Raw genomic sequence first — 14,962 nt, 5'->3', positions numbered from 1 at the left:
GGTAAGTATTTCTGCACACATCACCCCACTGAAACACCAATGTACAAATGGGGGGGGGGGGGGGTGCAATAAAAAAAAAGTGGAGTGCTTCTTTAAATTCAGTCCTGAACTATAACACAGGCTTTAATTTAGGATGAGTACAAGATAAGTAATACGATGTAGCGGCGCTTATTTTTAAAAAGGAAAAACACTTTTTGACTATGGGGCCTAAGTGCACCACTCCGCTCAGTGCTCCAACCGTTATTCGTCTTACAAGGCTTTATCGTTTTACTGTCTGTAGTTGTAGTGGGAAATTAGAGCAATCTTCCCATTACAATAAGCATTGATGGCATATCGATTTATTCCACCACTTGGACCCCATGATGCATAGCGGCTGTGACTCTTTTAGCTTTAGTTCAGTTACAGCGCCTCTCATGAGCCAAGACTATCCTGGGAATTGCAACAATTTCATGTGACTGGGGCATGGTCAGGAAAGAAAGCAGAAGACGCCACAGCCCCTTCATTCTAGGCACCGGTGAAGGTTTTCTCAGTCAGACCCCCACCAGACATCGGTGGCATATGTAATTGATATACATGTACCATCGCTGCTTATGGTGGGAAAACTGATTTAATCCAAGTGACATTCCCACAGAAAAACAGCAGCAAAAAGATTTTACATAGTAGAGAATGGGATTTTTTAAAGGAACATTTCCCCTGTTCACTGTTTGCTCACATTTATGGTGGTTACGTGCCTAATACCACTAAAAGAAGATCCCGTTCTCATTGCACTATGCCGGAACTGCTCTTAGCGTGTTGGGGAACACGGCGCTCATACTGAATATAAGAAATTAAATCACAATCTTCATAGGTACAGAGGACGACAGTAAATAGCCAGTTGGTTAGTGGTGGATAAAGAATGGCTGCTGACATTTAACCTGCCTGTGCACCTGGGTGTAAGGCCGGATTCACACGAGCGCGCGCAAAAGGCACTTAACAGCTCCGTGTGTCAGCCCCGTATGATGCGCGGCTGCGTGCTTTTCGCGCAGCCGCCATCATTATGACACTCCGTTTGGATGTTTGTAAACAGAAAAGCACCAGGTGCTTTTCTGTTTTCATTCATCCTTTTCACTGCTGTTGCGCGAATCACGCTCGTCCCACGGAAGTGCTTCCGTGTGGTGCGCGTGATTTTCACGCACCCATTGATTTCAATGGGTGCGTGATGCGCGAAATACGCCCAAAGTACGGACATGTCGTGACTTTTTTTCGCAGCGGACTCATGCTGAGTAAAAATCACGCAACTGTCTGCACGGCCCCATAGACTAATATAGGTCCGTGCGACGCGTGTGAAAATCACACGCGTTGCACGGACGTATATCACGTTCGTCTGAATAAGCCCTAACTGTGTGCTCTGGTGTGCGGTGCCGAGATACAGGGCACATAGTTACACCCTGACTTTTAGACATCCTCCACCTCCAGTCTAACAGCGGGAAATGGAAATAATCTGTTCCCTGACATTTAAAGGGATTTAAAGTGTCCAATCACTTTACGAGTAAGGCCCCATGCACACGACCGTATTTTTCATCAGTAATTACCATTAATTTCTGTTGGCCACGGACACCTTTCTGTATTTTTACAGATGGATGTCCGTGCTAAAAAAAATGATACAACTTGTCCTATTCTTGTCAGTAATTACGGCACAGACTCTCCCATAGAAGTCTATGGGAGCTACCCTAAAATACGGACGGCTACGGATGTGCATTCGTAAACCGTCCGTATTTACGGAAGCGTTGCTAGGCAACATGTTGATGACATCATTTGCAGCCTCCCTGTTTTTTGTTTTTTTTTACTGATCCGTATATACGGATCAATTACGGATGCAATACAGACCGTATTTGTGGATACCAATCCGTACATATGGATGAATTATGGATGCCTACGGCTCTGTATTTACGGACAGTATTAACTGATAGAAGAAAATACGCTCGTGTGCATGGGGCCTAAGTCTGCAATATCTCCAGTTAGGGTGCGGTGCTCCATTTCGACCACTTGCCCGACTTTATAAATAAACTTAAAGAGGTCGCCGTGTAGTGGCAAGTGGGCTTATATAGTTTGATCAAAATTTTAACAAAGAACCTCATGTTCATGTTTCTAAATTATGCCTAGCGGCTCAGATCAACGTATATATTGTGGATTGTGCGGTCCACGTCTAGTTTCTCACAATGCTGGTACTTATGTAACTTAAGGCTGCTTCTGTTTGTTCTCCGAACGGGACAAAATTCGTATTTGGCCCCTGGTTCAGGTCAATATACAGTGCAGTTTGGCTGTCACGGCCATAGTGTCTTCTGGCAACACCAAAAAAACACCTACCGAGAATAAATAGGGGGGAGTTTTGATAATAGAAAATTGGCTGTTCTTGCTGTTGGCATTGGAACTTTTTTTTTTTTTTACTGGAATAACCCTGTACGTACACATGGGTGCTCATAGTATCTGTTTATTAACACTCTAGGGATTTTTTTTTATCATGGCCCCCTTTGGAAAGTACACTTGGTAAAAGTTAGGGCAGGTCATCGTCTTATCGGGTGCTTTGTTGCCGAACTATTTGCTCTGTTCCCGGGCCCCGTTACGTGACGTAACCGCAACGCGACTGCCTGTTTACCTACAGTGTCTGCTGCGTGGTTCGGAAGTCTCTTTCACTATGCATTCCTACAGTGAAGGAGACGGTCAACACCGCAGACTCTCCAGGAATCGGGCAGTCACGTGACGTTACGGTTGTCTGGGAATGGAGCATATAGTTCGGCAACAAAGCGCCCGGTATGAGGATGACCTGCTCTACCTTTTTACCAAGTGTACTTTCCAAGCGAGGGCCACGATAAAAAAACTTCACCGGAGTGTTCCTTTAAGCTGCATTTACACATCACATTTTAGCAAACCACTGACAACGTTGCTATAAGCATTGGATGGATGTTTACATCATTACAATTATCATACATACACCGCCATATCGAAATTCCATCGGGGACACGAAGTGCATAACATAACCAGTCATAACAATAATTTATATGTGTAAAGTTCACCAACGATAGGCCATAAATATTTGACTGCTGCGATCTCCTGCTGGCTCCGCTTGGCTTTTTCCGGAGGCCGTATTGTTGGGCTATTATAGTCAATGGCCGACCATGTGGTCAGACCACCACCCATTGGACATTGATAACATATACTAAGAGTATTCCATCAAGGTTGGTGCTGAGACAACCCCTTTAATATGGAAGCCGCTGATTTTGCCGGGGAAAGCCGCAGCCGGCCAGGAGCAATGTAGTATCACATATCAGCCTGAATGTCCATCTGTGTAATAGACGTCTCAAGTGTTAGCGGCTCTTCGCTCTGGTACATAGGATCCTGAACTGAGGACCCCCCATTGTATGTCCATATGGACAGGAGTTGTCCTGATGTAACAACCCTTTTGATACACTTTAGGGTTTTCCTTGTATTTCCGCAGTGTAAAAATACGCTCCAAAAAACGTTACAATGTAAGCCTATGCGAAAATTATTCCGCAACTCAGACAGATTTCTCAATTTCTTGCGTTGCGGAATATTTTTCCCATAGACTTACATTGTGAAGTTTTCTGCATCGTATATTAGGCAAATACGCCACGTGTGACTGCGCCCTCAGAGCGCGGAGGTGTATTACTCTGTATTGGCAATGTACACCTCTATGATGCAGAGAAACGATCCCCAGCCTGGAATACGTGTCCATTGTACCTTGTTGTGTTAGGACACAGGGAGCCTGTAATTGTAGAAGGGGATGACACATTTTGGGGTTACATGCTGGCACACTGGGGCCCGTTCATGGATAAATATCCAGGTTTAAACATTCATTCACACACTGCACTTTTTGTTCATTATGAAGCTGGATATTGTATAGCGCCGGAGCCTCTTCTCTGCCGTCACACAATAGTGGCTTGTGTTAGCCCTCTCCAGGTAGCCTGAGGTTACTGCAGTGAGTCAGCCAGGGACACACCGCGTTCACAGGCTCATGTAACATTCCTCAGATGGATCTGGGGGGACGGGACGGGTTATATTCGTTGTGGCGGTGGCATGCCGGAGGTGATAATGACATCTCCGCAGGGAGTGCGCAGGTTTCATGTCACACTCTTCCATTCTCTGCTGGTTTCAACAGCTGAAAGATTTTCACTGGTAATTCATTAATCACAGATTAAACTGCAACTTTCTGGGCTCCGCTGCAGATGTTTAATTATTGGATTTCTCCATAGTCTCATAGATCAGTAAATAGCAGGATAGAATTACAACACGTGGACTGTGGACTCTCAACTGCAGGGTCCAAATTCATCCGAGTGGGAATCTGTTCCCTGTTTATATTGAGCAACCTAACAAATGTTCTGGGTCTTTTTGGTTTGGGTTATTTTGGTCCCTCATGTTGTAAGTGGGCTTCCCATTACCTGGCAATGGGATAACGTCTTATAAACGTAGCGCAGTTTAATAAGACGAAATTCGGTGGCATGCTAAACCACCTTCTTGTCAAGACTACTCCCAAAAGCATCCGGGGTATTGGAAACAGCCTAAAAAGACGTCCCAGCTGATAAAAAAAAAACAACCGTATGCTAGTTGTAAAGCTACATGAGGATCTTTGTCCTTTATATCATTTGACTTTTGGGTCAATTCCTTTTCCCCTGGCATTTAATAGTCCTGCACTTGACCTAAAATCCATAATGTTACAAAACTATAATGGAAGAAGAGCCAACCTGATCGAAAATTAAATAAATGCAAAAATAAAATAAATGGAATTCTGGTTTTCTCTGATAATCCAGAAGGTTTTATTAATCCAGCACCTATGCAGTCCCACGAATGCTGGATTAAACAAATCTTATTGGATGCCACTTAGAGACGTAAATCTCCTATCCTAAAACTGCAGTGTAGGGAATAGCTGTTTTGGCCAGCTCTTCTAGAACTACAACTCCCAACAAGTTCGCCAAGAGAGAGCCACATTATCTAGAGGAAAATCAAAGAAGTGCTGTATGATCAGGTATGTGAAGTCAGGCTGGTCATCTGCAGGTGGAGTGGCATGGTGGAGTATTCTCTTTGGCCACATTGGTTTCTACGCAGCGCCGTGTTATAAGTCTGCAGGGAGCTCTGGTTTGCACTCTGCCATCTGCATTTTTGGGTGGTGCTCGTAATCCTCTAGGATATAAAAAAAGTTTTACAAGCTTCTTGGGGGATTTCCAAAATGTTGACATTTTGAACCAGACATTAAAAAAAAAAAAACGGGCAGCGTTGGATTTGGGTCTTAGAAGTGAGAGACCGATGGGGGGCATCATAAAGAGTCAGAAGCTCATTTTCCATTTCCCGGGTCATTCCCGTGCCTTAAGATTTCAGCAGTCGCTCCACTTGTGCCCGCGCCTTTCAGTTCTAGCGTGATGTGGAGGCTGGCACCCCCACATTTTTAGCCATGAAGGGGTTAACACGGACCATGAAAAGGAAACCTTTGTCGTCGTCGTCCCCCCAGTAGCTGGTCAGCCCCTCCCAATTAAAAATGTAATTGGCTTTCATTCACTATGCAGCGAAAGGTCCGCTCTGCTATACAAACAGCACCAATATAGTGGTTACAGAGCATTGCTGTGTGCCGGGGAGGGGGCACAGAATACCCCTCTGTGTTTTGCACCCCCCCCCTCTCTACTGACTGTGTTTATTTAACTGCAGAAACAGAGAGGTGTGTGTGAGGGAACGAGGGGGAGGGGGTTAATTCCCCCAATTTGATACACCTTGTAAAAGCAGGGGAGTCTGCTCCGGGCAGACCAACTTCCTCCAAGTCATTAGTGTCATTAGCGGAGGGGAGCGTAACGCACAATGGGTCCTGTGTGCGCCACTCGTGTAGAAAGAACCATTCACTGCCACGTGAGACACCCCAAAATGACTTACAATACAAGCACTATGCACCTCTATCATTATCTATGTAAATCTCTATGCAGATCCCTTCATGGGTAATCTCGCATACGTGGGCACGGTGACAGCCGTACATGCCCACAACATGAACAATGACCTGGACATGAAGGTCACACACACCTCATATGAATGACATGATGCAAGTTTAGCAAATATCTGGGGATCGCCCGTACCTTTTCCAAATTAATGGTTTTCAGGCTCGAATTTCAAAGTGCGGAGCAGATGTAGGGCAGGGGTAGAGAATCCCATGTGGGTGGCATGCTGGCACCGTCGATGTTTATCATGCCTTGCATCGCTAGGGTCGCAGAATTGATTCTGCGATTGTACGTCCAGATTTTAAATGCTTTTCAATATGTAATGAAAAGTACCGCAGAGTTAGAAAAATACTTTGGGGGAAATTTGTTAGCCGTGGCATAAAAAAAGGCACAAATTGTAGCGCACGTCATGTCTGCACTAAAATTTTCGACTTCTCTTAACACTTGAAAGTGGCCTGAAAAGTGGGTGGGGTTAATCAGGAGGGGGCGTGGACACCATTGGAACGGCAGATTTATTATGGCGTATGACAGAAATTGGTCCAATTTGTATATATATATCCATTTCTGACATTCCAGCCACCCAAAATGCTCCAAATTTATTAAGAGGTGTGCACCTCTTAATAAATTTGGCGCATCTTAGGCAACATTCACACGAGCGTGACAGATTTTACGCGCGTAAAAAACACGCGTAAATCTGTCCGTGTGCTTTGCAAGCGCTTTTTTTTTTTTAAATGTAATTGATGCGTGAAACACTAACCGCACACGGATGTGCGTCCGTGTGCTGTCCGTGGTTTTCACGCACCCATTGACTTCATTGGGCGGCTAGGTGCGTGAAAACGCACCAATATAGGACATGCAGTGAGTTTCACGCAACGGACACTCGCTGCCTGAAAAACAATGCATGAGTGAATGGCCCCATTGAAATCAATGGGTCCGTGTGCCGTGCGTTGTTTGAACGCACAGCACACGGACGAGAATCACGTCTGAATGAGCCCTTATTCCAATGCACGTCTGTTTAATAAATCTCCCCCTTTGTGCTAAAAATCCTCTAACTTGGAATGGAAACACATTCAGATGCTGAAAACCTGTACAGAGCTATTCGGCCGCGTTCACATGTGCGTCAGGCCTCCGTTCAATCGGTGCTTTCCGTCGGAACGGAGCCATGACTGACACAAACGGAAACCATAGGCTTCCGTTTCCATCACCATTGATTTCAATGGTGACGGATCCGGTGCAAATGGTTTCCGTTTGTCTCCGTTGTGCAAGGGTTCCGTCGGAATGAATAGCGCAGTCGACTACAGTATTGATTCCGTCAAAACGACGGAACGGAGCCCTGACGCAGATGTGAACGCAGCCTTACTTCTCACAGCTGAGGGTTCGTTACAGTTGTCTCCATTCCAGGCAATCCTCTGTTACAATGTATCAGTGCAAGTAAAATGTATCAAACTATGAGGACAGGATAGAGATTTGCGCTGCTGATGTATTTAGCTCCAGGAAGATTGTTTAGACTGCATACAATTGTAGCAAACTATTATGTCTGTACCGAGCGTGTTACCGTTCACTGACAACAACAAAGATCTTGAAATCGACGAAGAACACAAAGATCATTAGAAAGATGCAAAACTTTTCATTATACAGTAAAAACCAACCAAAAATGCAGAGAACATACAGACGCCGTGCAGATGCTACCCTCGTCGTCTTGTAGGTTGGGGGAAACGTTTTATATTTGGGTTCCTATGATATTGTCTATGGGATGGTAAGTTGCTGCATATGGTGACCCTATGTAAATAACAGAAATAATTAGGACCACTCATGCTGGATGCTGAGGATGTTGGTGGCAGTAGTCTCCAGAAACTTCTGTAGCCCTGGCTTAAATGTGCAGGTATTTATTTTGGGATCGTAAATCTGTAGAGTTTCCTGTGACCTCTGCTTTTGCTCCGGCTTCCAGTAAAGAATACCCCATTGCTGCTGAACATACAGACCCCTACAGAACACACAGGCAGCCTGGAGAGCAGAGGGGACACTGACCGGGGTAAGCCGCATGTTGAGCCAGGATCGCCTACTGAGGATGGTGAGTGCAGAACACATGCAGCTCCTGTACATGGCTGTGGAAATCAATCCGAGAACTTGTTAATCTCTATTACCCTCTGACCGTGTCTGTTTTTTTACCTTGCAGAAGCCGCAGACTCTGAGATGATATTTGAGAATGGTCACTTTGCTCTTGACAAAGTCAGGTTTGTACACCCACTTACATGTATTTCACTACATGCATTGTACGGCCCTGTATACATCTCTGTATCAGAATGACTGTATTGTATGAACTTGTATAAACAGCAGCAATATAGACACTTCTTCATTCCCCGCAGATTGGCATAGCACACATTTAACCCTTTTAACACTGGATTTGCTTTGCATCAGTTTCCATTCACTGGCAGCAATACCATATCTTGAACAGGAACGGATTCACAAAGTATATTAAAAAGTTGCAGAACTTTTTATGATACTACGATTCAGTTTTATTGACTTTAGCAGATTGCACTTTCCAGGGAAGGCTGAGACCTGCCCAAGATCAAGTATAAAGGCAATATAGGCTCAACCAAGTCCTGTCCTGAAGGGTAGCCGCTAAATCTACTGCCTTCCAGGCTAGCAGCCACATCAACTCTTTGCTAGCTGCTGGGCAGCTGCTTTCCTGCCGGTCTCTTCAGTGCAGGTGGCTGCTTGCCTGGAGGTAGCAATATGCTGATATTGTTTCTTCAGGCACTTTAGGACTGCGGTGATATACTTCAGCATTCTATGGACTACTTATGTATCACTGACCGTTCCAGCTATCTGGCCCTTAGGCCTTTATAGTCTTAAAACTTGGGGACATCATCACTCTTCGCTCTTGACATACACGCTACATGTGTCCTTCTGGCCTCCGTATGGCCGGTATATGTTGGTGTAAAGCAAAAATATATAGGAATTAGGCCCCATGCACGCGACCGTATATTTCATCCGTAATTGCGGACCGTAGTTTAGGTCCCATTAATTTCTATTGGCCACAGACACCTTTTAGTGATCAGTGTCCGTGCTGAAAAAATGACAGAACCTGTCCTATAGTTGTTCGTAATTATGGCACGGACCCTCCCTCCCATAGAAGCCTATGGGCGCTTCCGTAATTACGGACGGCTACGGATGTGCATCCGTAAACAGTCCGTATTTACGGAAACGTTGCTATGCAACATGTTGGTGACATCGTTTGCAGTCTCCCATTTTTTTTTAATGGATCCGTATATACAGATCAAATACGGATACCGTTCCGTATATACGGATAAGTTACGGATGACTACGGATACGTATTTACGGACAATATTTCGCGATAGATGAAAATACGGTCGTGTGCTTGGTGCCTGAGTGTAGTGGACTACCCTATGCCATCCTGCGAAGTCCAGTAGAAACGTATATATTAAAAATATATTTTTTAACATGTTAGCCTATGGGTGATAAATGCTGCTGTACGGCATTCGTCACAGGCATCTGTTAAATGTATACGTCCTGAGCTTTTCATGTGCTATCCGTTAAACAGGATTTTAGCCTATAGGTGACGTATGCGTTAAACGGATTCCAAGCAATGGCATCCGTCACCCATAGACTATTACTGTTTAACGTATATGTAAAAATGGTCAGGAGAGTTCATGAAGTATCTGTTAAACGGATACCATTATAGCCTATAGGTCACTGATGCCACTATTGGGAATCCGTCACAGCCTATGTTTAACGTATACGTATGTCCTTTCAATATTCCCAGTTATCCGATAAGAGGTAGAACTATGACCACAAGCCTTCTGCTTTCATTGGCGGTAAAGTCCGGTTTTATCTTAGGCCACAATACCCGGACCCTCGCAGTTCTGTTGAACCAAACAGATCACCATAGCGTTCCATAGTGGTCTAAGATCAGTTCAGTATGGCGCCACCTTACGGCCGTCTGGATCTGGCCTGCCGCGGTACTACACTCTACTATGAGGCAAATAATGTTTTGTTTTTTTCCTTCTTCATAGAATAAATAGTCTTCACGTAATATACTGGAAAACCAGCCTTCTCATTTTTTCCTACTGAGCATGGCACAGGTTTCTTTTCTTGGGCTGAGCAGATACTTATATTATATTTATAAAAATGCCATCACTTTTTCCATTGCACCTCCGGTAATTTGATCTATTTTATTTTTTTGTCTGTTCACTGTACCGCGCTCTTTGTTTCCAGGAGCCGCGGCTCAGCCTCATGTGTTGTCCTCTCCTTTTATTTCACACTGCCCTGTAGAATGTCTCATAGGATTGTATCTATGAGGTGTTACTGATGGGGTCATTGTTTTTTTTTCACCTACTTACCAAAAATCTGCTGAGAATCCACATTAGAGCCAGGCCACATTTAGAACGATTGTGTCAGCCCTGGAGTTTATCCTCCTAGCAGCTTCTATGTGTCCGGGATATTCTACAACATCTTCTTGAAAACCTAAAGATTCAAAGTTTAATATTTATTCCTTAAAATTACGACATATTGTAAATTCTGGAGAATGCAAGCGAAATATATCAGTGATGTTCGGTCACCCAAGAGCCAAGCTACAGGATGATTGGGCCATTCAAATAAGTGTTAAAATAAACAAGAACTGACCTGCAGGTTTAGGGATAAAAAAAGCAAAAAGTTAAACTTTTTTTTTTTTCATATTTTTGTTTTTTTCAGAAACAGCGCCACTCTTGTCTACGGGCTGTTATTGCAGCTTATCTCCATTACAGTACAGTGCCCTAAGTAAAGGACACACACTTACCAGAATGCAAATCACTAGAACAGGCTCTGTACAGACATTGAGCCAGCAAGGCATGCTGGGAGATTTCAGCTCTGAAGGCAGAAAAATTGTTAATTCAGCTTGGGCATAAAAACAGGCTGTAACACCGCTTTTTCTGTAATAAACAAAAATAGATTAAAACATTTTGGGCCTTTTTGCCTATTTGAAATGTAAAGTTATTTTGTTAATGTTTAAAACCTCTTTTTTTTTTTTTTTTTTATTACATATGGACTACAGTTCTCATCCTCCAACTGCAGAGAATGTTTCCAGACAGCCAGTTAAAAGCCATACTGACACAAATGACGTCACTGTGATTGGTGAGTGAATAAGTGACAATAAGGGCTCGTTCAGCGTGTAAGTCGTCCGTGTGACGGCCATTAAAACAACGGCTATGGGGTCTTTCAGACGGCTGTTTTTTCAACAGAGCGTTTGAAGGGTCTGTGGAAAAATAGGACAAGTCCTATTTTCTTGCGCTTCACATATCCCTCCATAGACTCTAGTCTATGAGGGATCCGTGATAATGCGTCCCGCACGGGTGCACCTCGGACATGAAAAACTGCAGTTATTCACGTCCGAGGTTGCCCACGCTTGTGTGAATGTAGCCTAATATCGTACCACCCCCACTTCCCCCCAATACGTCATCCGCAGCATTCATCTCTTTCTTGCCCTGATAGTTTGGTACAATGTATCAGTGCAGGTAAAATGTATCAGCCTGGAGTCCAGAAAGTTTAGCTCACACATGATTGTCTAGACTGGATACAATTGTAGCACACTTTCAGCTGTGAGACGTATTAGATTTGTATGAGTTTTTTCAGCCTGTAAATGCAAACGAGAATGTACCCATGTAGTGACAGCAAGCAGAGATTTTGAAAATGGTTAGAAATTGAAAGGCAAAGTACTAATTTATATATTTACATGAAACCTGATAACCCATTTACGAATTTGATTTTATAACTCTGCATCGAATTAGTCATTTTATTTTGTGTCTTTACAGTGAATGGTGATTGTGACCACACATCTGGGCCAAACACTGTGACCTCTGTAGAAAGCACATTGACTAGTAGTGTCACTAGTTCTACACCTTCCCCTGGCTTAGGGTTACCACCCGGGGTAAACCTAGAGTCATCCGAGACCCGCTCATCACTGTCTAGTGCTGCCACCCCATCATCAGACGGTCTGCCATCTGGGTAAGAAAGGAGAAGTAAATGGGATGTACGGGACGGTGACTCTGCCAGCCGTGATGTGTACAGGAGTCGGCAGCACACACAGGTTTGGTGGAGTCTGCCCAGCCATGAATGCTTCATTATGTATTTGCGTGAAAGACGTCTTTCTCCTGACACAGAGACGGCCTGTTTGTGTACATAGGACAACCCTGTCCAGTCACACACCTCACTGGAGATGGGGGGAGCTTTGTCTGATCTCAATTCCTATACAGCTCCACCCCGCGGTATGCCACTTTTACGGTCATATGTACCCTTAATGCCCTGATACCCTGTGCCCTGAAATCTGCCTTAATATTTACTGAATCACATAGCATCATACTATACTAGATGTTACGAGAAAAAAAACAACAGATTAACTAGTTACTTTCCAGTGATCCATGGTGCAAATCAGGCTTACCCGGGTTGGGCAATCAAAGCACAATAGATTACATATATACTGTATGGACAAACTTTTTGTCTCACTGAATTATCAGTGTAGTTTTGTTTAATGGGGTTTCCTGACCCAAAATGACTTTAATATACTTACCTTCCCAGTCCAACTCTGCCGGTCGCTGCGCCGCCTCCTCTGGTCTAGGGTGATGACGTGTTGTCCAGCGTGACGTGACAGCGGCAGCGCCAATTACTAGGTCCCTAGTGATCTCACTACCACGGCCATTTTTGGGGGTCAGAGAAATAGTTTTAAAGGGCTTGTCTTACCACAGATAACACGTTTAATATAGGAACCAGCCATACATTTTCTGTGCAGCGGATTAATGGCTATCCACATATCAAGTCTGTAAGAGCAAGAGTTGCTGCTGGGCTCATAGACCCCCCCCCCCATCTATGACGTATACTCTAATAGAGCATATGGACAGGGGTTGTCCTGATGGGACAATCCCTTTAAATATATAATATATATATATATATATATATATATATATATATAGTATTGATTTATTAACGGCATAGAGATTCCAATCCAGTACTTTACTAACAAACCAGGTATATATACACTGAGATCCGACCTCAGGGGGGCGCTATTGGTAAGTAATGTAAGTAATGTTTATATTATTTACAAATGCAATAGCGGAGCTTATCCAGGTAGCTTTAGTGCCTGGAGGAGATATATATGTATATACATAGAAGTCTATCTACATAAGCCACCATTTAAAACATTACAAATGACATCATATACTTAGTGTTTAACAGATCCACACAGGACATAATGTTATATAGTAATTAGAACATGTTCATCAGCATTAATTAGAACTATTTTTATTATATGCTACTGAAATCTTTATTATTTTTAGTTCTCTGCTGGTACTTGTAGTTCCACAGCTGCTTTAGGGCAACCTGTTGGATTGGCTACTCATGCCTCATCTCTTCTTTTGGCGTCTCCCATTTGGCATTAGTTGGACGGAGTTTTGCTTCTTAGTGGGTCTTTGTACCATCGGTGTTTGTTTGTGTGACAAGGGCGTTAACCTGCACCGCTGCCTTTTGTACAAAGAAGGGTTAATTAGCGGCTATGGGGCGCTTGTTTGTTTGGTCGGTGAGGTCAGAGGCTGGGAGCAGTGTCAGTCACAGGTAATTAGGGTTGTGCTCTCACAGGCTCTTTATGTGTTCTGTGTAAGGGGCTCTGTTCTCTACACACGGCTCTTCCTGCCCGACTCCTGGAAAACTTCTGCATCAATTGTGAAAACCCCCTTTATGTGAGTGGGGCTGAGGGTCGGCCCTTTTATTCCGAACATTGGATGTTACAGGGGCAAATGTAATTCACACTCATTTGAAGTGACCGAACTATAGCAAATAAAACAATCCTGACGTATTTCTATTTGGTTTTTTTTATAGTACGAGGAAATGTGCGCAATATTGGTGCCAAAATATGTGACGTTTTTAATAATTAGGCAAAAATATATATATTTTTTCCTCTTAAAATTAATTTGTCTCATTTGTTAGATTGTTACAAATTTTATGCAGCCATTTCTTAGTGATCTCTATTCTTGGGAAAGCTGGGTGCTGACCAATACCCACTCCGTTATACTCTAGCTTTTGTAAAGTCCTGAACAGTAATTCAACCTTGCTATGCAGTGATGCTGTAACTTTGCCATTCAGGACACTGGGAAAGCTGGATAATAACCCCTGTGGGAGCTGTAATGGGATCATAGTGGTTGTCCGATGGGATGTTGGTAGTAGTTTTTGCAATTGCTTTTGGGTCCAATTGGATGTGGATCCAAGCTCAGGTTGGTTGCTTCCTAATGGATGTTGGCATCCTGCACTGGGCACTCATTCTTTATTGGCACAACGGCTTGAGAATCCAAGGTAGTTATGCCACTGAAAACCAGAGCCAGGTCCACCTGTCCTACTACGGTTATGTTGTGGCATGAACCGGCGCCAGGAAGGGGGGCCCATTTTAAATTTTGCTATGAGGGCCCCCTTCTTCTAAATACCCTGAGAAATGAATGAAAGCTTATAGACTGATATAATCTAGTAATATGGAGGTGGTTGCATCTTTAAACTGCATTGTCTCACCTGAACCGCTCCAAGTGCAGGTAAATAATAATGTGTCAGTCACATGAATGTTCTTGGCCAAAAGTCCTAAAACGCAGACACAGAAGTGTGAGCCGGGCCGGGCAGAAGGTAGACGCGTAATATGGAACACATAGACGGAAAGACTAGGTAGAATGGAAATGCAAACATTGGCTCCTTAGCAGCCATTTTTATAGCCTGGACTCCGTTCTATCCATTGCTTTTGTTTTGGGCGACACTTGTTGCTGATTTGTATGTTGTATGCTGGAACCCGAGCGCGTGTCGTAGCGGCAGCGACATATTATTAGTGCAATGTGTGCAAAGTTTTTCTTTCTTCTGCTCACTTGGCTGCTGTTCACTTCTCTGTCTCGCACAAAGACACTCTGTCTGTCGCCCTGGCGCAGAGGCAGCAGTTTCCTCCTGCAGTTAAAAGAGGCTCCTTG

At 43.9% G+C, this 14,962-nt stretch overlaps 1 protein-coding gene across 1 annotated transcript in view; it reads left to right on the top strand.

The window, feature by feature from the left end:
• Positions 1-14,962, top strand: part of WWP2 (WW domain containing E3 ubiquitin protein ligase 2) — a 35,981-nt gene that overhangs the window by 3,730 nt on the left and 17,289 nt on the right. Inside the window, exons 3-6 of the mRNA XM_075838522.1 lie at positions 7,921-8,043; positions 8,149-8,206; positions 11,029-11,108; positions 11,786-11,978. Coding sequence (XP_075694637.1) covers positions 7,921-8,043; positions 8,149-8,206; positions 11,029-11,108; positions 11,786-11,978 — 454 coding nt within the window. The remainder of the gene's footprint in view (positions 1-7,920; positions 8,044-8,148; positions 8,207-11,028; positions 11,109-11,785; positions 11,979-14,962) is intronic.

This window comes from Rhinoderma darwinii, chromosome 9 (genome assembly GCF_050947455.1).
Source record: "Rhinoderma darwinii isolate aRhiDar2 chromosome 9, aRhiDar2.hap1, whole genome shotgun sequence".
Taxonomy (NCBI): Eukaryota; Metazoa; Chordata; class Amphibia; order Anura; family Rhinodermatidae; genus Rhinoderma; species Rhinoderma darwinii.
Note: the sequence above shows the minus strand (reverse complement) of the source record. Positions and strands in the feature narration are given on the sequence as shown.